At 44.0% G+C, this 25,769-nt stretch overlaps 1 protein-coding gene across 1 annotated transcript in view; it reads left to right on the top strand.

Annotated features, from left to right (window-relative positions):
• Tapt1 (transmembrane anterior posterior transformation 1) overlaps window positions 1-17,138 on the top strand; it is a 51,310-nt gene extending 34,172 nt beyond the window's left edge. Inside the window, exons 8-14 of the mRNA XM_052198224.1 lie at window positions 2,980-3,060; window positions 5,098-5,207; window positions 6,621-6,680; window positions 6,994-7,062; window positions 9,481-9,557; window positions 13,055-13,215; window positions 15,117-17,138. Coding sequence (XP_052054184.1) covers window positions 2,980-3,060; window positions 5,098-5,207; window positions 6,621-6,680; window positions 6,994-7,062; window positions 9,481-9,557; window positions 13,055-13,215; window positions 15,117-15,346 — 788 coding nt within the window. The 3' untranslated portion in view covers window positions 15,347-17,138. The remainder of the gene's footprint in view (window positions 1-2,979; window positions 3,061-5,097; window positions 5,208-6,620; window positions 6,681-6,993; window positions 7,063-9,480; window positions 9,558-13,054; window positions 13,216-15,116) is intronic.
• The last annotated feature ends 8,631 nt before the right edge of the window (window positions 17,139-25,769 follow it).

Below are 25,769 nucleotides of genomic sequence, written 5' to 3' on the forward strand. Positions count from 1 at the left end.
TACCATAAATAGATGTTGAATAATAACACTTTAATTAAAAGTAATTGTATTTCAGGTTTTTTTAAAGGTTTAAAACCATATTTTCTAGAACAGATTAGTAGTTAGTGAGTTATTTTTTTACATAATAGTGGTTACTGATAGGCATTTTCTCTCTCTCAGTCATGGAGATATAGGGCAGATTAGACCAGATTAAAAGTAGATGAAGTCAGATTTATTAGGAGGCAGCTCTCGGGTGTGTTCACCTTTCTCAGAGGTAGAGGTCAGTGAAGTCACGGTTTACAAAGTTTAGGCTGGCGTGATGACGTGCCAGCTGGGAGCTGGGATAGTGGCCATCATGGTGGGGACTCGTGGGTGGAGTCTCAGAACCAGGAGCCGAGCAATAATGAATGTTAGCGGGAGTCTTCTCCAAGCAGATGGGGAATTTTCTCTGTGTAGGTGGGGTTGAGGGAAGGAGGGCAGACAGGGTTTCCCAACTTGTGCAGAGGATGAGGGGGAGTTCTAGCCTAACAGTTACATCTGGAATAAAGGTTAAGTGGAAGACTTTTGATCCCTGTCCTCCTCCAAGAATGCTAATTCAAAGTACTTTATTGCCATAAGTGTAAGTGCTACATCTTATTTTTTTTTAGTTTATAAAAGCTTTATTTATAATCACCAAACTGTAGAAACAATCCATATGTTCACCAAGAGGTCAATGGATAAGTGAAATGTAAGATTTGTATACCATGAAATATTATTGAGCCATCAAGTAAAATTGGAATACTGAGCCATATTGCATTTTGGAAATTAAACCTGGAAACATTATACTTAGTGAAACTTTAAGCAGCCAATTATAAATACTAATCATTATATTATTCTATTCATATCAAATCCCATAGTGGTAGTTCATATAGAGAGGAAACGGGCTGGTAGTTGCTTAAGGGAATGGGGGATACGAGCTACATAGTATGAGGCTTCCAGCCTGAGTTCACAGTTGGTTGCGACAGTAATTATGTATACTTTAAAAAATACTAAAAGCCACCTGACTTTAAGTGCAAGCTTTGTGGAACATACACTTATCTAAACCTGGTCTTGAAAGTCATTGGAATGGAAAACACGTATAAGAGAAAATAATAACTGAAGCACACTGATACCAAGTCATAACAAATGTTAGAAGAGAACTACAGTCATCTTTTTCATATAATAAATGCTGACACCTACCGCTAACATCCTATGACCAACGGACCTAATGCTTTCTGTTGAGATAAGAAAAGTTCAGATTTTTCTAAAGCTTGCACTTTTATTCAGTTGTGTACTGATAGTCTTTTCTGTAAAAGAAATAAAATAATGAGGAAGGCTAGAGTGCACATACCAAGACAGATTTGTGACTAATTATATAAAATTCCAGCTAAGCATTAGAAAAGCAATCCCATGAATCAAGATCCATCTCTAAGTCCAGAGAATATTTCCTCCCTTCAGTCTGACCCTGCTATGCTAAGACAGACTTTAAGTTACATCCCCTTTGAAATTATGTGAAAAAATATACACATGTGTTGTGTAGCTAGTCACAACGTGTACTTGAAAACCCTACCTACATATGCTTTTCCAGGATTTTTTTTATGCATTTCAGAGGAAGTGTTTCTGTGCTCTGTAGCTCAAAAGCAATTGTTCTATATACCTTACACATGGTATTTATTGTACAAGGATTCACGCTCTGGTTTCACGGATAGAGCAGCATGTGCCCACTGAAGCGCAGTTCAGACCTGCTGCAAGTGGGAAGCTTGGCAGCTCTAACGGGGAAGGAGCCAGCTCTGACTGGAAGAGTTCAAGAATTTAAGGAAGGTACAGACAGTAAAGGCAGCTCAACTAGAGGGGATTTGCAGTGAAAAGAAAGTCCAGTCATGTTCTAGAGCAACAAGAACAGGAAGTGGAGAAGCACAGCTGGTCCCACAGAGGACAGTGAGGTGAAATTGAGCTGCAGGCTGCTGACAGGTGTGCAGTCAGGTGGAGGGCAAGCTGTGCTGTGTGAGTGACAGCTGCCTTCACAGTTCCCAGCCTTACACAGATACACGCACAGTGCACATTCATTGCCACACGTACTTAGTTCATGACTACATGGTATCTTGGACTCCTAGAAGAAAACAACAACTGAAAAAAATGAAATACATAAACTGTCTTTGATATGACTTCAATTTTCTGTCTTCACTAAATTCATTCAACTAGTTATTAACTTAGAGCAAACATCACTGTGAAACCTAATCCTGCACATCAAAATTCTCTGCATACCAACAAGGAATGCTATTACAGTACCAGTATTCTCTCGGGTAAGAAATTATACTCTCCTTACTACCAGGTTAGATATTCCTTGAAGTGCAGATGTTTTATTTTACCCAAAGTCTTATATTTAATTCTCTGATTTTATTTTTATTCTTCTATAAAATGAAAACAGTTGTTATATTCCCAAAGACTGTTGGAGGCATTTAATGACCAAATTTGAACAACTTTTTTTTAAGTTTCCATACTAGAAATATGTTGGAAAATTAAGTAATGACTTATACACATGTATATGTGTGCATACGCACACATGTACACACACACTAGTCAGCAGTTAACCCCCTGTGTCTGTGCTCTCTGCCTATATGGTTATGGCTGTAGGGAATATTCTAAGCAGGAACCACTTCTGTATTGAACATGGGCAGACGTTTTCTTGTCACTGTGCCCTACATAATACGGTAAAATACCTATATTCATTGCTTTTAAGTTGTAGCAGGTATTACAAGAGATCTAGAAATGATTCAGTGTATGACAGAAGGTGATAGGTTATGTACAGATAGTGCAGCATTTGTATAAGAGACCTGAGCACTGTGAATTTTGGTGCTTAAAATGGAACCCCCTAGGTTCCAAAAATTACTATTTTTTACAGATGTTTTAATAGAATTAAGTATTTTCCTACTTAATACACTTTAGCACTTAATGGTCAATTTCTCTCTCTTTTTTTTTTAGATATTAAGGAACGATTCACAAATTACGTGCTTTTGCTAATAGTGTGCTTAAGAAACATGGAACAGTTTTCTTGGAATCCAGGTAACTCTCTCTGGAATCAAATATGGTATCATGTTTTACTCTTGAGACAAATCAAGGCTGGGCATTGGTAGCACAAGTCTTTAATCCCAGTACTTAGAAGAGAAAGGCAGGTGGAGCTCTGAGTGCAAGGCCAGCCTGGTCTGTAGAGGGATTTCTAAGAGAACCAGGGCTGTTATTCAGAAAAACCCTGTCTGAAAACAAACAAACAAACAAACAAAAAACAGATTGCTCTTCCCCATGGAGTAAAGTCAGTACTGACGTGACTGTTTGTGATTGGAAATGGCTCTTGCAGGAGAACGGATGTGTTACCCTCTGCAGGCTGGGATGCTGGCATTTCAGCAGGTGTTGTGGTGAATAAGCACACTCCACCACACACAGCTGCTCAGGGGCTACAGCCCTGCGCCGCATCACAATAACTGTTTTTAAATAGGGATGGATTTCAGAGATAAAGTGAAAACAGTAACACGTGTTCCTTATCTGGGCTCCTGAATCTGAGCTGACAGGACCTTGTCAGAGTCCATAGGTGTCCACCTGTGCAGGTAGCAGGTCCATGCTGCTGTGCCCAGTCCAGGTGTGGGAAGACCTACAGAGCATGCAGGACCGTGAGCTGCTGAGGGGAGAGGCGACCGCTGCTCAGGCAGCTCTGGTCATTGACCAGCTGAGTTCTTGATGCCCAGTGCTGTTCCTAACGGACAGGCAGTGTTTTAGACCTCTGTCCCTGCCAACATGGCGGTGCCCTCGGCATCTGAAGCCTCATGCTAACTTAGTGCTTTGCGGCTTGTTTTCAGGGACATTTGAGAAATTAGGATCGCATATAAAGTGATACTGAGTTTGGAAACACATTTCCAGAAGTTACCTTTTTTATAGAACCTGTAAGATCAAATCATAGATGTTATCAGTTGTGATCAGAACAGACCCAAAGGCTGCTTGACCTGTGGTGGGAAAGCTCCTAACACACACCAGACTTTGTGTTATCTAGACACTTCCAAAACTATTAGTTTTACACTTAACACGTGTGTGTGCCTGTGCATGCTCACTTACACATTCAAGCAAAGGTTGAAGAACAACTTTACAGTTGCTTTACTCCTTTGACAATGACAGTCCCGGGTCAGGCAGAGTGGCGCGCATGGCCCATGAGCCTAGATGGGATCAGTCCCACCGGAACAGAATTGTTATGCCAAAGGAAGTCCTGAGCCTCCTGAGGACTGGATCTGTGAACTCTATAATGGCACCCTGTCTCCTTTATCGCCACTGTGCAGTGACAGGAACACCATGCTTGGATGCTTTCACTGTTTTGAACATCATGCTTTTCCACTGTGCCCTCATTAACTAACAACAAAAATACTATTTTGTATGGAAAGTACATTGCTGCATACTAGTATCTCCATTAAATCTTAGAGTAAAGAAACATAGACATTTCTATTATTCTTATTTTGTGGATGAGGAAACTAGAATTTCGATCTTAGGAGATTTGTGTAAGAACATTGCAGGAGGTAGCAGCACTTGGTTTTAAGAATTCCAGGGGTCTCATAGCTTCGGCAAGTTGCCAGACTCTGAAAAGCTGCCCTGCATTGTCCGTGTAGACAGCCCTGCCCTCCAGTTGTCCATGCTGAGTTGTTGTAAGTTATGCCTATGTCTGCTGTGAGATAAATAAACCTTAGGTTCTTTTAAGTCAAGGTGACCAAGGAGGAAAGAACATCAGCACAGTGGCTGTGTATTTACTGTCACACTGAGGCAGTTACGGCTTTTCTAAAGAACTGCTTACCCATGTCACCTTTCTGGTGTCTAGACTTCTCAGAGACAGGGGGTACTGCTGGACACTGGCCTACAGGTGGAATGGTACTAGGACAGTACTGAATAAATATCATCCTTTGACTTGGTAAAGTGTGACTCCGGCAATGACGGTTGTGCTGGCTATCCACTCTGAGTTGAAAATGCTGGGGTGTGCCTTTTTGGAGGCCCCAGGCTGTTGGGAGCCTGAGTGCAGGTTCTGCTTATGTCAAGAATTCTAATTGTGTGTTTTTTCTCTGCTTATAGATCATCTCTGGGTATTGTTTCCTGATGTTTGTATGGTGATTGCATCAGAAATTGCTGTCGATATTGTAAAGCATGCCTTTATCACCAAATTCAATGACATCACTGCAGATGTATGTATTTCTAGTAATCCTGTTCAATGTTTCATTGATTTCTTATATCATAAGCATGTAGCCTTTGGTTTATTACATTTATGAAAATGAGTTTTTAAAATCATACTGAGTCTGTTTTTAAAATAGAACCATCAAAACCTTGACAAGTTTGTAAGCTGGCAAACTTTCAAAGTTGGCTTTTTTTTTTCCTTTTTATTTTTGGTGTTTAGAGACAGGGTTTCTAAACTCTGTCTCTTAGGGACAGGTGTTTAAACTCTGGCTGTCCCAGAACTCACTCCGTAAACCAGGCTGGCCAGATCTGCCTGCCTCTGCTCCCCCAAGTGCTAGGATTATATAAACAGATACCTGAATTCCAGGAGATGAGCTGTTCATTTTACTTGTGAACTCACTTGAAGAAGCTTTGAAGGATTTGCTTTATGTTGTAACCATTTTGTTGTTGTTGTTTTGTTTTGTTTTGTTTTCTAGACAGGGTTTCTCTATGTTGCCCTGACTGTCCTGGAACTCACTCTGTAGACCAGGCTGGCCTCAAACTCAGAAATTCGTCTGTCTCTGCCTCCCAAGTGCTGGGATTAAAGGCGTGCGCCACCACGCCCAGCATAATCATTTTCTGTAGTATCTTTAGAAATAGGTCTGAGGCTCTAAATCACTATACAGATACAGTGAAGGTGGGGTGTCCTGTACAACCTCATCCTTTGTTCCAGAATGGAGAACTGGCCCAACAGCTTTCTTGATACTTATTGATTGTTTAGCTCAAAGATTTAAGATTGAACATGGTGTCAGTTGGAGAACCCTGTTTTGGCTGGCTAATGCTTGAGGCATCTTGTCTGTCCCTTCAGTAAAGCAGGGATGGACAGAGTTCATCATTTTCTCTCTTGCCTTCCTCAGTGTGGGATCACTTGTTCTCTTCTCTTGGGGTCCTTTGCTCAGTACCTAAAATTAAAATGAAAGGCTTGGTTCAGGGAGTTGATGGCATTTTTAGTGGACATGAAGCTGTCAGAGCTCCCTAGTGGCTGCCACAGGGCTCTGAGGTCAGCCCTCCTTTGTCTCTCGCTGTAGCATCCTTTTGGGGAAGTGTTATTGTAGTTAAATACACAGTTGTAATACTTAATTGTGCAGCCAAAATTCCAGAATTATTTTTTCCATACATAACTGCTTAAAACAGCCTCTTCTCCCTAACTTCTAAACTCTGGGAATGAGAGTCATTGGCTGTTACTTGTCTTTAAAGAAAATCCTTTATAAGCCCATGAATGTAGCAGCTCAGGGGAGCTTAGACTGTTTTCCTCAAGCTGTGGGTGTCTGCTTGCTGATGGGCATTAGTGTAATTAGGAAGCATTTTTCTCTATGAAGTCTAAGCCTTTCCACTACTTGTGTTTGTTCTAGTCTACATCATCCTTTTTTCTTATTTGCCTTCAGGTCTACAGTGAATATAGAGCCAGCCTTGCTTTTGATCTTGTTAGCAGTCGACAGAAAAATGTAAGCATTCCGTTAAAGGTGTTGTCTGAAATTAACTCACTGGTGGATAAATGTGCTACGGATACAACTAAAGACTTGAACCTGCCCTCTTGTAGACACTGAATTCTTACATAGAATGTATTGCTGCAGCATTGGAGCAATGGTAGAGCTTTAGTTGAAACTCATGTCGACATCTGCATCCTTGTGTTCAGTTGCATGGCAGGTGCTGGGTTCTCTCCTGTTGATAAGGCAGCGGTTGAGAGCCTTTGCTGACAGTGACTAGTGCTTTCTAATGCTGATTAACCCAGTGAGTGCTTTTCTCCTTTGTCTGCAGGCATACACAGACTACAGTGACTCCGTAGCGCGAAGAATGGGATTTATTCCTCTCCCACTAGCTGTCTTAGTAAGTTCATCTTTTCTGTTCTTGTCATGACATGACTGTCATCATAAAACATCAGTATGTATTATCAGTAACTTTATTTCAATGGGACTTGTTTAAGAAATGATAAATAACCTGAAAGAAAAGTTTGTCTTAAATTCTAAATGCAGCCTTCCTTTCAGTTTTGAGCTACGCAGAGGGAAAGTGACTTCACGGGACTGCTTGTCTGTGTAGCTTTCCTAACAGTAAGGCTACTCTTTTGCCTATCCATTGGGCAAGCAGTTGTCTTCTGTAATGATTATCCCAGAGGTGGGCATTAGGCTGAGGCTACTGGAGCGTGGGGGTGACCGCATAACTGATGCTGTTTCTAGAGAGCACTTCAAGACTGATGTGCTGGACGCCATCAGTCCAGTGCTGGGAACTGACACTGAGCAAGTGAATGCAGAGGCAGAATGTGAGTGGTGAGCAGAACCGGGCGGTGCAGTGTGTCTGTGCAGGTCTGACTGCCCTCCTCACTACTGGATTCAGCGCCAAAACAAGTACAACTGTTTTTATCAGGAGGCCTGAAAGCAGTTGTGTACAGGTCAGTTAACACAAGTACAAGAAAGCTAGAACTTATAACAAGTCTGTTTAGATTGGTTTGCCCAACTGTTTTAGATGGGAAGTGATGATATGCTTAATGTAAAATTTGTATAGCTTAACAGATAACATATCCTAAACATTGTTATGTCACTTTATTATATAGTAATATAAATTTCTTTTTTTTAGGAAAAGGCTACCTAAATTTTTGGAGAAACTTAGATTTTAAAGGCTAACTAGTAAAAGTTAAACTGAAAAAAAAAAGAATGTCAGAAATACTACTTATTTTTTCTGGCATTAGAAAGATGATATAGTCAGTCATGAGGGTAAATCCAGACTGCTCAACTAATTTTTAATAGAAGGATTAGTTAGGTGGTAGTGGCTAACTGTGCAAGAGTAGCTTGTTGTGCTAGAGGCTGTGGTACAGGTGAGGGCTTTCTCATGGTGGTTTTCTCACAATGAAATTTGACTAAATAATGACAGTCCATTCCCATATCTCACTTCTGTTGTTCTTTTTATTTATAGCATTTAATTATATAAGGTATATTATTTAAGGTACTACAGTAGAATCTTGACATTACTGAATGAAGCCAGTTACCTCTGCTCCATTTCCATGTAGCCCCTCATGTAGCTGTAATGTGTAAATTCTCTCAGCTGTTCCCACCAGACTCATTCAACAGGCTTCCCGGGATGATACTGCTATGTCTGTATTTCTGTTACATAAGAAACGAGGTAGCCATAGGTAACCAAAAAGACAGATGTTCATGGCTTTTAAGTAATTAATTGTGTGCCTTGTTTCTTAAAGAATGTAAGTCTTCCAAGATTCCCTTTGCTCTGTTCCATACAAGTTATTGGGGGCTCTTAAAGAGTTTGAACAATGGGCAGGAAAAAACAGGAGGAAAGGGAAAAAATGTTCAGCTGGTATTATATCTGGCAAGACCTAGATGAGCTTCTTACAGAATGAATTTCCACTTTGCAAATGCAGCTGATGTGCACCTCTGTGAGATGTAAATAAAAGTGCCACCAGTGGAAGCAGCTGTGCAGGCCTTCCTGGGGGGGCAGCTGTGCAGGCCTTCCTGGGGGGGCAGCTGTGCAGGCCTTCCTGGGGGGCAGCTGTGCAGGCCTTCCTGGAGGGGCAGCCGTACAGGCCTTCCTGGAGGGGCAGCCGTGCAGGCCTTCCTGGAGGGGGCAGCCGTGCAGGCCTTCCTGGGGGGGCAGCTGTGCAGGCCTTCCTGGGGGGCAGCTGTGCAGGCCTTCCTGGGGGGGCAGCCGTGCAGGCCTTCCTGGGGGGCAGCTGTGCAGGCCTTCCTGGGGGGGCAGCTGTGTGGGCCTTTCTTGGGGGGCAGCTGTGCAGGCCTTCCTGGAGGGGCAGCTGTGCGGGCCTTCCTGGAGGGGCAGCTGTGCGGGCCTTCCTGGAGGACAGCCGTGCAGGCCTTCCTGGAGGGGCAGCTGTGCAGGCCTTCCTGGAGGGGCAGCTGTGCAGGCCTTCCTGGAGAGGCAGCTGTGCAGGCCTTCCTGGGGGGCAGCTGTGCAGGCCTTCCTTGGGGGGGCAGCCGTGCAGGCCTTCCTGGGGGGCAGCTGTGCAGGCCTTCTTGGAGGGGGCAGCCGTGCAGGCCTTCCTGGGGGGGGGGCAGCTGTGCAGGCCTTCCTGGAGGGGGCAGCGGCAGCCTTGCCAGGCAAACCCAGCCGCCACAGATGACGGAGGAAGCGTGTTGTGTTAGGTCGGCTAGGCCAGCCTCTTGAACTTGGATGCAAGTATGCTCTACAATGTTAAGAGAGAGAAAAACAGCTTTGAAATATCAACTAATAACTGTGGCTCTGTTTTGTCCCTGTGTTTGTGTCTTTTGGTTTGTTTCTGGCTAGCTCATCAGAGTTGTAACCAGCTCAATTAAAGTGCAAGGAATCCTGTCCTACACCTGTGTCGTGCTCTTCTATTTTGGGTAAGATCAACTATTCTTGATTATGACTTTACAGAAAAGTATGTATTGACTGCAAGCTGTAATAGAAGCTAATTGCATCCAGTGGTATTTTTCCTATTCTATGTACTTGAGTTTGAATCTTTAATCAAAAGTTTATAGTAGGGTCTTTATGCTCAAGATTTATATTTCATCCATACTTTATTCTTTTTAGGAAAAGTCTCTCATTAGAGTCATGCTTCCATATTTAAGGACACCTTTGATTTTCCTTTGTACTTGCCACACTAATACTCTGCACACCCGGCTTGTTTCACATTAACCTAACTGATGGAAATGTAGGTTTCGTGGCTAGGGCCAACTGAAACTTTTGCAAATTTGGTCCCAACTATCTTATATACATGTCTGCTTGTGAAATACAAGCAGTAAGTAAACAGTTTTATTTATAATAATTATAAATGATAACAAGAAAATGATGATGTCAAATGTTATTTTGCCACTTTTTGATTTTTCAAAAAGTGAACTAAAGTAAGGAGCCAACCTGAGTTCTGATGTCTTTGCCCAAAGGGGAATCAGGAACCCATGGCTGACGTGGTTTCTGTGGGATCTGTGGGCATGGGTTTGAGGAATGCTGGTCTGTGGGAGAGTACAGCCCCAAGCACCACCAGAGGAAAAGCTGTGGGGCTCCAGCTTCCGGTAGAGCCTGGTTTCCACCGCCGTCTGCTCCAGTTTCACATTTGAGTGTTACGTAGATCTTCCTGGCACCCACATACTGCAGGGCATGTGGCAGGCACCCAAGACTCCTCTGTACAAGCTGCTCAGACATGGTCACTCCCGCGGGCTGCACTTGATACCCTTTATGTCTTGCAAGTCATAAGTTGTTTCTAGCTGCGTGTCTCAGTCCTCCTGTGGAGCTGTGTTCAGGGGACGTGACTGATTGAATGCTGAGATTAGAAGTGTGCACAACCATACCTGATGTATGCTCTGTTGGGCGTTGTCTTGGGACTCTGTGCATGCTAACTGCTCACTGAACTACATCTCCAGTGAGACAGGATCTCAGCTAAGACTGGCTTTAAGCTCAGTATATACAAAAGGCTGGTTTTGAACATGCCACCATCCACAGCTCTCTTAAGTTTGACATTAAGTTTTTTATATTAAATGATATAATCTTAGAAATTTTACTATATACTTTCTTTTCCAGGTAGGAGTTAAAACTTCCATCCCAGAAAACTGACTTTTATTTTTATGTTCTGGACTCTTCCAGTCTTTTTTGCACATTTTCCCTGAGCCATTTCTTCCTTTGTCTGGAATCCCATTGGCCTTTTGTTCTTTCTCCTTTTCTTTTTACTAATATGCCAAAGGTGTTCCAACTGTACACTAAAGACAATGTCAAAACTTTAAACTATGTTATTTTTGAGGGTTTATACTTAGAGAGATTTCTTTGTACTTAGACTTTAAACAGTAGATATTAAAATATTTCTTAAAAACAACAAAATAAATCCTGGTGCTCCTTCCGGAGTGCAAACTCCCACACCCTGCCATTGGTATTCTTAGCATAGTTCCCTTTTTTCTACTTGCTCCTGTTTTTGTTTAAAGTTAATTGTTCTCATAGTTTGAACATAAATCAGGAAGGTGATGCTTGCATACAGTATACTTGAAAACCTTTGTTATCATGATTTCTGCATAGTTCTCAGGGAGGATATGTGCTTGTCAGCTGTGGGGGGAAGCCAGCCACCACTGCCCTTCCCCATCCGCTCAGGATCCAGGCTGCTCTAGGGATCGGCCAAAAAGAAGTCCAGCAAGTTTTGTCCCTTGGTATATCACTGGAGTTGTAGCATTCAAATAGACAGATTCGTTCTCAAGAGACTGTTGGTAGTGAGCAGTGTGAAGAAAGACTTGGAGGTGTCAGGAGATGGAGAGTGACAGCCAGAGACGTAAGTTGTAAGCACAGCAGAAAGCGAGCAGACTTGACCCAGAAAGTGCAGAGTGTAAGCCTAGACTGTGGGCTGTGCGAAGGCCCTGGTGGGGGAGGCAGCTCCAGAGCCTCACAGGAAGGCTTTTTGCAAGAGCCACTCAACTCCTGTGTGGAGGACAGGCTAGAGTGTGGCAAGAGGAACAATGAGGCAGGAAGCAGTGGGCACCACCAGGGAAAGGTGACCAAGGCTGAAATGGCAGTGCTAGCAGTGGGAGGGCTAGCACGTGTCGGGTGGATGCACACTGCTCGCACAAAGGAGAGACTTGCGCTGTGGCTGTGGAACCTGGGCTGGAGTAGTAAAGGCAATGGAGCTGTCACGTACTGTGACAGAAGCAGCATTGAGGGGTGGGGAGAGGAGGTCCTGGGGTGGGGATGGCTAGAATTGGGGATTGGTTTCGTACGTTTGGAAGCAGGGGAGGAGAAAGGGTAGGGTATGAGGAGACCTGGAACTGACAGCAAGTTTGCACCTGTGTTCCGTGGGGCCCTCTGCGCCATGTGCTGAGCCCTGGTGAAAGGCCTGAGGACCTGCAAGAATTGTCATGTGTTCCTGAGCCACTGATGGTTCTCACGGGCTTGTAAGTCCGTGTTACTGACAGTCTGATCTCAGGCACAAAGCAGCATCCTACTTGTTCCCTCCTGTTACAGCTGTCAATCACAGTCCACAGTGTGAGAAGATGGGAATAGCATGCCAGGCTCTCTAAATTGTCTTGCCTTGATTATAACAGATGTTTTATATTAGTTTTTGGCCTAAAATGTCCATGTCTGTAATTATAGGTATTAGCAGTTTATTTTAATAAAGTACAAGATTAAGTTAACTTTTCTTAATTACAAACTTATTAATAGAAGCGAAATGTTAGAAATAATCCAGATGTTCAGAAATGGGAGATGTTATATTACAAGTTATACAGCCCATACCACAAAGCATTCATAAGACCACTTAGGGACAGTAACGGACAAGAAAAAAATATTTGTAAACTATGTTGGTGTATGCGCGCGCGCGTGTGTGCGTGTGTGTGTGTGTGTGTGTGTGTGTGTATGTGTGTGTGTGTGTGTGTGTGTGTGTGTGTGTGTGTTATGTAAGTATCAGCTGTGAAGAATTTTGCCCAGGACCACAAAGAACTCTACTCCCACACTGAGCCCATATCCCTCCTCTTGTTCCCACTTTGCCTCTACTACAACCTTGTAAATCGACCCCATTTCTGTACAGGGGGAAGGGACAGAGCAAATGGCTGGTAATATACTGGGTACTGCACAGGGAATTGTCTCTTTTTTGTCCATCTGAATCTACCTATTTTATAGAAAAGAATATACTTTGGATTCACTGTATTAGGAAATGCTGCTGGCTGATAGAATTTGTTATGAATTAGAATGTATCAGAAGTCTTCCTTTGCGAGCCTCAGGAAACTCAAGCCTTATACTCAGAACTCATGTTGCACAGCCCAAGTCCCCTGACTGCTGGGCCTGTCTCTCAACATCTCAGAAGCCAGGCTAAGAGGCTGGCTCACAGCATGACTTAGATCACTTCCTACAACTTTGTTTCTTTTCTTAGGTTGATCTCCTTGAAAATACTTAACAGCATTGTGCTGTTGGGAAAGTCATGTCAATATGTGAAAGAAGCCAAAATGGAAGAGAAGCTATTTAATCCTCCCCCAGCCAGCACACCCGGAAAACCCTCCAATAAATCCCAGAGCAAGTGCAAGTCCTCTCAAGGTACGCTGGCTTCAGAGGTCATCATCTCAGGTCATTCTTCCTGCTCAGCCAAGGTTAAGTGACGCTTAGAGGTGTTTTCGTTCTACTTCACTGTTGGGTCCTTTAATAGTTACGTTCTAGAACAGATACACCTGACCCCGCACTGTTATTAATTTGCTAATCTACTGTTCTGTAGAACCTATTACATGTCAGGACCACGGGATATAGTGCAGGGTGAAAAAGGCCTTGTCCCTCATCTGGACTGTTGGAGAGAGGGGAAGAGCAGTAAGTGGAGCGTGTGTCAGGCTGCAGGGAGTGTAGTCAGGCAAGGGGAGATGAGCTGGGCAGAGAGAGGCCTTTGGTGTTTGGAAGGATAGCAGCCAGGGGGTGCTGTGGTCTGCGGATAGGGTGTAAGTCAGGATAGGGCTGACTTGGTCTGCGGCCTAGAACTGTGCCTCCCCACACCCCAGGGCCCGGGCACTCTTGCAAGGCTCTTGGCTTAGAATTGAAAGGGAGAAGAGGCCAGTGCATCTAGACAGCACACAGTTATGCTGGAGAGTGCAATTCTTGTTCTGAACAGGGCAAGGGAACCGGCTGGCCCAGGGTCTAAGCCAAGGTCATACTCCTGTGTGTTTTCTCAGAGGCTGAGGTGGACGCTCAGATGGCAGTTCACTATAAGAACAAGAAGGCGCTGCTAGTGATACAAGGATTGAAAGTGTGTCAACATGTGTTCTGTTATGTTAAGAAATTAGTAAATTCCATCTTACTTTCAAGAGGGCCTAGTCTAGTGGAAGATAACCATCAGATCAGGGGTCATGTCATGTCATGTGGAGTATATTTAAAATGAGTATCTGAAGGATGCCGTAGAAGTCAGAGACTACAAGGTGGGAGTGACTCAGGCGGGTGTGACAGTCAGGCCCTGAAGAGGGAGGGTGCCACTCAAAGCTGACGCAGGCAGCGTTTGCTCTTTACTTTCTCAGTCACAGAAGACACTCGGTCTCAGCAGCAGTGCTCATGGCAACTTCTCTACGGCTCACTCTGCTTTAAAGCTTCCTTAAAAGAATCAAATTGGGGGGCTGGAGGGATGGCTCAGCGGTTAAGAGCACTGACTGCTCTTCCAAAGGTCCTGAGTTCAAATCCTAGCAACCACATGGTGGCTCACAACCATCCGTAATGAGATCTGATGCCCTCTTCTGGGGTGTCTGAAGACAGCTACAGTGTACTTACATATAATTAATAAATCTTAAAAAAAAAAAAAGGATCAAATTGTGGGGATGGCAAACTGAATGAGGTTGGGGATGCTGGCTCAGTGAGTGAGCACTTAACCTACAAAGAATTCAGTCCCCAGCACCTGGGGAAGAAAAGGGGAGGAGGGTGGATTTATAATTCAGAGGTCAGTGGGTCCTCATATCCTCAGCTGCTTCCATTACCAGGTCCCTAGATTCCTGGGCAGGGGTGAGCGGGTGGGGGTTCCTTCAGATGTGGACTTCCTGAAGGTAACCATGCTCGTCTGAGTCTAGCCAAAGTGTACAGACAAGAGGAGGAGCACAGTAAGTCTGCTCAGCTCTTCCTGGAGGTCAGGGGGCCGGGGGAGAGGATTGTTTTCCACTTGGACAGTAGTCCTGAAAGATTGTGGTCACGGGGGAGGGAGCTGCAAAATCAGAGCCAGGCTCTTTCCCAAATCAGGGGGCAATGTTACCTATGGGGTGGGTAATAGTTGGATGAACAAAGTGTGACTGGCTTCTACATTTTATTGTAAATCACACCTTATACAGTATGCTTTTAGTTTTCATTTTGTGTATCTAAGAGGAAAGATTATAGATACTTTCCAGTACTCTGAAAATATAAGTGGTTTGTTAAGTATTTACTGTGACTGAAGAAGGGAAATCATCTCCTAATCTGGCGAATCTCCTTTTCCACAGGCCTCTCCACAGAAGAAAACCTGTCTGCTTCCATCACCAGCCAGCCTGTTCATCAGAAAGAAAACGTCATACCCTTACTTGTGACCAGCAATTCTGATCAGTTCCTGACAACCCCAGATGGTGATGAGAAGGACACAACACAGGAAAATTCTGAGTTAAAACACAGATCCTCAAAGAAAGATTTGTTAGAGATAGACAGGTTCACAATCTGTGGGAACCGGATTGACTGAGTTTGTGACTAACGAGAGGAAGATGCCAGGCCCCGGGCCACACCCGCTGGGTGCCAGGACACTTGCTAAAAATGGCACTTAAATATTTATTTAAAAACTTAAATTATTAATGGCAAGCAAATCTTAGTATCTTTCTTCCAGTAATGTGGCCTTGCAGAAAGGCAGATCACGGAACAGCGATGGCCTCTGGCCTTGACTCTGGATGCTGACAGTCATGAATGCTTCCTCCTGCTTGGCCTCGGCCGTGCCACTTCCGGCACCTGGCCAGAGCACTGCAAAAGCTCCTTTCCTTTGCCAGCCTGGGCTTCCAGATCGTTGTGTTTTCCTCACGGCCTCTTCAGTGTAAGGACACACCTGGGAAACTGTGAAGCCTTTGCCATGAGTTACCTTTCCAGCCTCAGACTGTTTCCACACACTCTCCAGACTTGACTCCATCTGCCAAGTATTGACAAGTAATTACATATAAGTCCAGTTAAAAGTTCTCACCACCAAAATCATCCTTGGCAATACATCTGAGCTAATCAGAATAAAAGGCTACTTACTACAATGTGATGAATAGCAGCGTGCTGTAAGAAACAATGAGCTCCTGGCCCAGTCATTTACTTTATGAAGGTCATGTGTCACTGAGAGATGCTTCCTGCTGCCTCAGTTACTCTCAGGGCAGAGTGTGAGCTGTGACACAGGCACAGCGACAGTAAAAGGCTCAGAGCAGCCTCAACTTTAAGGTGCAGTGTGACCTGGCTTTGCTTTAAGGCTAATTGCTTCATCGATTATTCCAAGTTAAAGGGTTTGCTGTTGAATTGGCTGAAAAGCCGTTGCTAGCGACAGGCTAGTTTGTTGGGTTTTGTTTTGTTTTGTGTAATAGTTTTAAAGTATTCCCAGCAGATTGAGCAGCGGCACCTTGCTGGGCTTGTGAAATGATGCATTTGTCTTTCTGTAGGTGTTCTGTGTGGGGAGGAGACAGTGAGTGCTTGTGCTTGGAGAGACCCTCACGTGACCCCGTAAATGGGGTGTTTGGATACTGTAACTAGCAGCCAAACAGCAGTGCTCTAGGGTTTTCAAGATAAAGATGCTATTCCTGCATCATTGCTACCTGTTAGCATCCAAGGACAAGTTTTCGACACCCTACTTTATCTTAAGAATATTTTCTGCACTTAGAAAGTTGACTGTTTCTGATCTGAACTGTCCAGAAGATGGTACTCTTAACTTCATTTCCTATGCTATCTTCTGAAACTCTGCTCTCATGCAAACATTTGGGCACAGATGGCAAATTTTAAATGGTTTGCCTGAATCCTGGATAAATATAAAACTAGTTTGGATGCTTTGGGTTATGCATTTGAGATACAGGAAGATTTCTAATGTTTTGCACTAACAGAATCTAAAGATAGCTATTGGAGATACTATATATTTATGCCTTGTAAAACCAGGAAGCAATTTTAAGTTTAAAATGAATGTTTTTATTCTTTTGTGTATGTTTTAGTGGCACCCCACTTTTAAACTATTCTTTTACCAAAAGAAAGTACACGGCAACCAGCAGCAGTGTGGAGAAACCTGGGCCAAACGCAGCCTTGCATGCAGCCTTGGTCAGAACACGAGCACAGCCTAGGTGGATCTCTGTTCCACTTGAGTTTCCTGTCTCTGTGCTATTCTCTGAAGATTGCATTTCCTTTGCAGATGCTCTTGGGAGGGCGGATGATCCTCACTTCTGTCATAATGGCATTCAGTACTAATTTTATAAGTGCATCTTGTGTGAAACTCAATAAATTCAATTTTATAATCTTTTTTAAAAAGGTCACTGGATTTCTTGTAGCAGTGATTACTATTATATTTGATGGAATGGATATCTCATTAAGATAATTCTAGTTTAAACAGACAGAGTACTTTTTGCAGGAATTTAAAAGGAGCCACTGTGAGGGGCGTGCACGTAAGGTGCCTTGTTAGAATAGGACTGATGGGAGGGGAGGGAGGGGAAGGCAGTTGTCACTGAAGAAGAAAAAGCACAGTATATGTCTACAGCACAGCCTTGGCCCCTACATACACACACACACACACACATGCGCGTACGCTGTGCCTATTGAGAGCCAGCCACTACTGAAACCGAAAAGAGGAAGGCTCTGGTCGGAGGTGGCAGGGGCTCTATATGGACAGGACTTGAGAGCTCTTAATGCCTTGCTGAGGATTCTGCCCCGATCCTGCTCAGAGGCTTGGAAGAGGGGAGCTGGAATGGGACTTTAAGTTCACTTATGCAGAGAATAAATGAAGAAGCTACTTTGTACACTGTTAAGTACTATGGCCAGATTAGTGTATTAAGAAAGGCAGGCTGCTGCCCCTCCAAAGGACTGATACCTATATCTGTTGGAAGGTTTATGTGAAGGCATAGTGCTGTTCTCATTTTCCACATCATTTCATCTTCATCCCACTATGGAGTGCATGCTGTGGTCCCATCCTGCAGCTAGAAACACAATCTAGAAAGGATGAGTAACGTGCCACATTAGGTAGCAAAACAGGACATTAAACCCCTTTTCTGCAGTTTTGGCGTGATGTCAGCTATTTTCTGCAAGAGAAGGATTGGGAGAAGGAGGTGTGGAAGGGACATCCACACCAGCCTAAGGACCAGAGAAGCTAAGATATCCTTGGTGCAGATATCCAGTGCAGCTGCTATGGGATCAAGGAAGCCAGTGGGTTGTCTGTGTGGAATGTAATGGACTCATGCAGACCTGAGGCCACACCAGGGCAGTGCCAAGACTCTAGACTGTCCTAAAGGTGCCTTCCTACATCCCTTGGTAAATAAATCTAAAGGGAGAATCCTAACCCTAGACTTGATCCATTTGCTTCAGTGCTGACACTATCTGGAAAGACATGCTTTTACTTGATTTTGTTTCTCACTGGACTATCACATGATGAATCCTCTCAATTCTGTCAACCTGTCATGACTCCAGGGTCCAGCTGGCCTTGCTCATGGGCCCTAGTGAAGGACAAACATTTCTATGAGACCAAAGAAAGATTAGTCTGTGAACTCCATGATGAACACCAGAATGAGCTGAGCTAACTCCTGTGGGGCAGAGCAGAAAGTTGGGTTGCTAAAGCTTTGGTAAGATGACATAAAACCATACTAGTTCAGGTCCCACCCAGAGTGCTCAGCTGGCTACCGTTAGAGAGGATGCCTCAGTCCAGTATGTGGAGGTTTTCTTGGCTTCAAGTTTATGTGTTCGAGTCCATGGTCAATTTTCCCTGTTGCTTTGGGTCTATGGTGAAGCAGCACCTGATGGCGGGAACATGAGGCAAAGCAAGGCTGCTTACCTACCAATCCCAGCTAAAACCAGGAGACAGAGGTACGTGAGTCTCACAGACACTTTCAAGGGCCTGCCGCTAAAATGCACTATACCCCCAAATACAAAGCACCTCCCACAAAGCTCCACATTCTAAACATTCCTTCAACAGCACCAACTGGAGACCAGAGCTTGATACATCATAGACCTTTGGGGGATATCTAAGAGTCAAGGCATACCACCATCTTGAATTGAAAAGTACAAAAGAATATGGCCTTCTTTCCTTTGCAAATAGCTATAAAAACATGATTCCCTTTGCCCTCCAATATAAGCTTAGACTTTAAGGTGGTGGAAGTTCTGTTATTAAAGCACCTCTAACAAAACATCCAACTCTTCCCTGAGGCAAACATCTCACTACCTCTTATCAATTGCCTCCTAGTTTGTCTTGCAGTATTAATCATGATGCTTAAACCAATACTTATAAATTTCTACTAAAGCCACCGTGCAAGGCTCCTGTAATGCATTCCCTCATTTACTCTGCACTGTGCCCCTCCCTACAAAGCCCCCTCTTTGTAGATGTAGAAGCCAAGGTACAGAAAGCCCTTTCTTCAACTGAGCCACTGAGCTTGGAACCAAGATTTCACAGGGTCTGTCTGTTTACAGACATTCAGACAGCCCAGTATAAAAGTCTGTGTGAGAACTTCCCCAGCACACATTAACCATTTTCCAGCAAATCATGCCCAGATGAGTGGTTTTCCATCTCTTATACTTTCCTGTCAGTTTACATTTCTGACTCTCATATGATCCAAATTCTCCATAGATGGTCTTTGCAGAGTGTTATTTTTAGAACTGGATTAAGAATGGATTGTTCAGGTTATCCTGCTTATACAGTTGAAGGGTCTTTCTCTAAGGAATCATTAAGCAGACGGCAGAATACCATGGACTTATGTGAGGTTAGTATTTTTTAAGTGGACGCTCTTTAATTCTCTTTGACACTGCAGGGTGTGCCCAGTAGGGCTGATGAAGCGCTGGGTTTCCAACAGATGGTGTGGCAGGCCTGGGGCGGACGGGCGCCGCGAAGCTGGTACAGCTTGCTCTAAAGGGCTTCCGGCTCACGGCAGAATATGCCCGCACTGCTGTCTCCATGCTGGGGATGAGCTGGGATGAGCTCTTTCTAGCTCAAGCAAGTATCAGACATTTTAAAGGTGAGATCAGTTTAGATCTCAAGTAGTACTTGTTTAATACAGATAAAAACCTAAGACCATTTTTAAAAAGGAGAGTGAAAAGAGAGAGGTTCATGGTTCAAACCTATTGATCTTCCAGAAGGCCCAAGGACCCAGGTTGTTCTGAGCACCCATATTAGGTGACTCATAACCATTTGTAACTCCAATTTCACGGGATCTGATGCCCTCTTCTGGCACAGGCATCTATACTCACCTGCACACACACACACACACACACATACACACACACACAAATTTAAAAGAAAAGAAAAAAAGAATTGTAGAGACAGAGGAATACTTACAGCTTCACCATCTAGCTAAGAGTCTGTTTCTTCAAACTGTTACTGATAATACATGCATAGGTCCAGGTGTCCTCATGTAAATATATCACGACGGGAGTCTGTCATATATGCTGGTGTATAGCATCTTCCTCTCATTGTACATGTGCTGGGCATTCATCTATGGCAATACTTTAAAGTATTTTTAATAGCTGTATGGAATTCCATGTATAGCCAGATCATAATTTGAAGAGTTCCTTTGGTTGTTTTTCTGATTACTTCCTTGAGGTCCGTCCCTGAACTGGAATTCCTTCTACAAGTAAGTCCTGACTTACTTACAAGGTAGTAACTGCCTCAATACTTTGCATAAGCAGCGAGGGTCTGAGTACGCCCCGGGGCCCACGCTCTCAGCAGCCCTGGGTTGCACCATTGTCCTGTTAACTTTTGCTGACTTTGAAACAGGAGACCCAGCTTCAGCAGTATGCTTAAATATTTTAATATATGTGATATGTGTAGTAGATATTTTTCATTTCCTTCACATCACTTAATAGTATCATAAAGTGACACTTTTTAAAGTGTCCTTTTTAAAAAGATTTATTTTTGTTATTTTTATGTGTGTGTGAGTTGTACATGCATGAACACATGTACACAGGTGCCTGCAGAGGCAGCAGAGGATGGCAGATCTCCAGGACTTGGAGTTACAGACCTAATGTCGATGCCGGGAACCAAACTCTGGTCCCCTACAAGGACAGTCAGTGCTCTGAGCTCCCCACTTCATACTGAATTAATTTTCTTCTGTGTGTTAACTTTTTTTATTATTAAAAATGGTGAAGGTTCAACCCAACTTTCAGGGCATCAAAATGAGTTCACACAGGTAGAAGTTCTTGCCCCACCCACGGTAGGTCAGGCCCTCGCTGGCAGTCATAAATCAGTGTGTACCCTTGAAATATGCTGTTAACCAACAAGAAAAATGTTAGCATGTTAAATGCAAAAGCTTTGGTAGGAAGCTTACGAGCAGACCCATGAAGTGTCTCTCGAGTGGCAGGCGTGTCTCTGAGGAAAAACTGCTCAGGATGAAAAAGAGTGAATCCTAAGCAAGAGCGCTGGATGAAGACAGGGGAGAAAGCCAGGCCCTGGTGGTAACGCACACTTTTAGTCCCAGCATTCAGGAGGCAGAGGCAAGCAGATCTCTGAGATCAGGGCCAGCCTGGTCTACAGAGTAAGTTCCAGGGTCGCCAGAGCTACCCAGAGGAAACCCTTTCTTGAACAAAAAAGCAAAGAAGACAAGGAGGAGAAGGGAGAGGAAGAAGAGAGGAAGGAGACTAGAGGAAAAAACAAATTCTGAAGAAGGAAAACTAGAAAGTCCTGGCGGGCTCCGTGGCTATATTAACCTTTGCTGTCTCTGCTTCCACAGCAAGCGTAGAAGCTCCCACACCTAACCAGTTAGCTAACCTGAAGATTCTCCCTTCTTTCTATTCTATGGTAATGCATGTTTCACTTGCCTCCACCCAGCGCCCCACTTAATAATTACATAATTATTAAATATTATATGATTAAATATAAATGATTGAATAATTATTAAATGTTAAAAATTAAATAACTTCAGTGGGTGTAACTAGAGATACCCACTGAACTCTGGGTTTTTAGACAGCAGTCCAAGTGAAGCCAAAGATATCACCTTCCACGGCACACACTTCAGAAAAAAGAGAACTGATCAAAGAGAAAGAGATGAACCAACTCCCTGACTGATTTCCAACTCCTGAAGTCCTAGAAGCCACCAGTCTTCATCCGGAAGACCCCCGAGAGTAGGGCTCTGAGGGAAAGTTGTCCCAATTTACACTGTCTTTGAGGCTTTCTGAAGTCCTGGCAGCCTCTCTAAGGAGTAACTCAGCTATTAAGAGCTGGGTCTTCTTTTCTCAAAAGCAAGTTTAGTTTAGTTTAGTTTACTTTAGTTTAGTTTCGTTTCGTTTCGTTTCGTTTCGTTTTGTTTTGTTTTGTGGAAGGCTGCTTGCTGGAGGCAATGGAACAAGCAGAGCTTTACAATCAGAAGGACCCGACTGATGACAGCAGTGTCACATCTACCCCAGTGAAGGGCTTGGGTCAAGCACCCCACCTATCTGAGCCTTTCTCCCCTATAAGCATAGTAGAAATAGCACCCGCCTCCAGCATGGCTGCCTGTTTAAGTACTGTAGTGAAACACAGGCTGCGACTGAATTTTTCTTTGCTCTCCTGTCTTCCAGTCTAAGACACAAATAGCCTGATGTCTTGTCCAGTTTGTCAAATTCACCTAACAGATATTTATCTGCAGTGCTCTTACTGCTTTGGGAAATGATGTGGAGTGACAACGATGAATCACGTCTGTCATTGTAACTGTAGATACAGAGCCACCACAAGAAGAACCTTCGGACACAGAGTGTGACAGAGAAGGCATTTAAACTGAATTCTTGCACAGCTGCATGTGGCAGGTGAGCAAACTCCTGCAGGTTTTAGCAGGGGTCAGGTGTGGCAGAGCGTCTCACACAGGGACAAGCTTCATCATGGCTGTCTGGCAATGCCGGCTACAGAGCTGACAGTGTCCCTGTTGGTGTCAAGGTGGTTGCCGCATCTCAGAGCATCCCACTTCGTGTTAAAGGCAGGAAACAGAGGAGAGGCAGATGACATGCTAACCCATGCCCGTCCTCTAATCAGGGAACAGCTCCCTAGACACATCACCTGCAGCTGGAAACATTTCTCACGCTAACTAGAAATACAATGGCTGTGCTTAACAAGGGGAGTTAGGAATTCAGACCCAGGTCCTACGACTGGACTAAAAGCCACATTTTCCAAGAATGTTGACTGCAATCCATAATAAATACATTCCATTGCAACCCTGAGAAGTGCATGGCTATATCTAAAAGTAAATCTGGATCAACTACTTGCCTTTACTTGAATTTACTTGAAAATGTACAGTTTATAGCTTTTTTGATGCTGGTCTTAATGTACTAAATTGATTTCATACTTTGACGATGGAGCATGTCTTATAGTTCAGAAAACATTCATTGGTCCTGAGCATACTCAACAACCTGGAACATCCCAACCCTAAATACCACAAGGGACCATTAGCAAAGACTCTAAGGGAGCAGGTTCAGTAGGAGGCATTCAGCAGCCAAAGAAGGCAGGCAGGGGGTATAAAGAAGGCAGGGGGTATAAAGAAGGCTGGGGGTATATAGAAGGAAGGGGGTATATAGAAGGAAGGGGGTATATAGAAGGAAGGGGGTATAAAGAAGGCAGGGGGTATAAAGAAGGCAGGGGGTATATAGAAGGCAGGGGGTATATAGAAGGCAGGGGGTATATAGAAGGCAGGGGGTATATAGAAAGCAGGGGGTATATAGAAGGCAGGGGTATAAAGAAGGCCGGGGGTATATAGAAGGCAGGAGGTATATAGAAGGCAGGGGGTATATAGAAGGCAGGGGGTATATAGAAGGCAGGGGGTATATAGAAGGCAGGGGGTATAAAGAAGGCAGGGGGTATATAGAAGGCAGGGGGTATATAGAAGGCAGGGGGTATATAGAAGGCAGGGGGTATAAAGAAACAGGGGGTATATAGAAGGCAGGGGGTATATAGAAGGCAGGGGGTATATAGAAGACAGGGGTATATAGAAGGCAGGGGGTATATAGAAGGCAGGGGGTATATAGAAGGCAAGGGGTATAAAGAAGGCAGGGGGTATATAGAAGGCAGGAGGTATATAGAAGGCAGGGGGTATATAGAAGGCAGGGGGTATATAGAAGGCAGGGGGTATATAGAAGGCAGGGAGTATAAAGAAGGCAGGGGTATATAGAAGGCAGGGGGTATAAAGAAGGCAGGGGGTATATAGAAGGCAGGGGGTATATAGAAGGCAGTGGATATATAGGAGGCAGGGGGAATATAGAAGGCAGGGGGTATATAGAAGGGAGGGGGTATAAAGAAGGCAGGGGTTATAAAGAAGGCAGGGGGTATATAGAAGGCAGGGGGTATATAGAAGGCAGGGGGTATATAGAAGGCAGGGGATATATAGAAGGCAGGGGTATATAGAAGGCAGGGATATATAGAAGGCAGGGGTATATAGAAGACAGGGGTATATAGAAGGCAGGGGTATATAGAAGGCAGGGGGTATATAGAAGGCAGGGGTATATAGAAGGCAGGGGTATATAGAAGGCAGGGGTATATAGAAGACAGGGGTATATAGAAGGCAGGGGTATATAGAAGGCAGGGGTATATAGTTCTAATAGAGCTGTATGCAGTAGGATGTGGTGTACTATTCTTTCTATACTCCCTGCTATCTACCAGGCCAAAGAAAGAGGGTGGCTTGAGGCCATGGGTTCGAAGCCAGCCTGAGAAACACAATGAGACCTTGTCTGAAGAAAAAAAATCTGAAATTCATTATGGAATGATGTATATTTATTTCTCTGTGTTATCTGAAAGACTTGTGGAAAATAATAAACAAAGAGAAAAATTATTCCCACTCTTGGAAGATACCCCCGCCCCCGGAGAGCAGCATTGTCCAACCCTGATAGTTTTGTATGATCCAATACCTTGTTCTGAGACCAGAAAAATACCATGTAGAAGTGCGTGCTCTGTGTTCCTACCGATTATAAAGGACAAGGAAGCTGCTTCTGCAGAGGTATCAATGATTGTAGACACCATAGTTGAAAAAGAGACACGGAAGGATTCTGGGACAAGCCTCACCTCATCCCCCTAAAAAAACTGACAACCTAGACAAGGATCTATGAAGAGAACTCTTAAAAATTGTGATAAGGATTTGCTTCTCACTTTTCTTTAGGGAGGTGGCCACTGGGAGTTCTTTAGGGAGTTTGACCATGCTCCAGTGAGTATATGGGCAACATAAATGGGACTTGTTTGTTTGGGCTTCCTTTTTATCTTTTCTGGGGGCGAAAGGAGGCCACATGGTGGGGGGCAGACATGGGAGGGAGAAATGAGAAGTGAGAATGGGGGGAGGGTGTTATGTGAAATCCCCAAATAATCAATTGAAAAAAAAAAGACCTGGAAAGGTGAGATGGTCTTCCTAGATCACTCTCATCCTGGTGGCAGGGGCTTACCCAGATGGAGCCTCTGACCTACGACTCCAGGTTAGTGTCTCCTCACCACCCTGAGGGAGAGCACCCGCTGTCACCATAGATTAAGTTCCTGACACTTCCTAATTAAAATGGAAGTAATTAGTTCTGTCAATTTAACACAGAGGAGTGATCCAAAGTCGTCTTTGCCTCCCCGCTTTGCAGAGTTCCTGTAACTTCCTACTAATTAGGCTACAAGACAATCCCTGCTCATCTCCCACACTTCCAAAATCCCGCCAGGAAGCTGAGTCAGTGTCATATTGCTGATGTGGTTCCTAACTCGGAACTAAAGCCTCAGTCCTGGCTCTGCCGTGCGTCTTCCCAGCCCTTAGATTTCATCTTAGAACCTGTCATGTTCCCTCTCCAATGACAGGAAGCTCTCGTTTTAACTAGCCACTTATCGTTAGCCAAGAGCCCATCCCATGATCTCATTGCATGACCAGGATGGCCCCTGAGGCCACAGGAGACAATATTGCTTTGTATTTGTAGAGTGCTGTTATTGTATCTGCACTCTGCTATAATGCAGTATATCTCTATCTCTACCTATACCTACCTACATATGT

The sequence above is a fragment of the Apodemus sylvaticus genome, chromosome 11, assembly GCF_947179515.1.
Source record: "Apodemus sylvaticus chromosome 11, mApoSyl1.1, whole genome shotgun sequence".
NCBI classification, from domain to species: Eukaryota; Metazoa; Chordata; class Mammalia; order Rodentia; family Muridae; genus Apodemus; species Apodemus sylvaticus.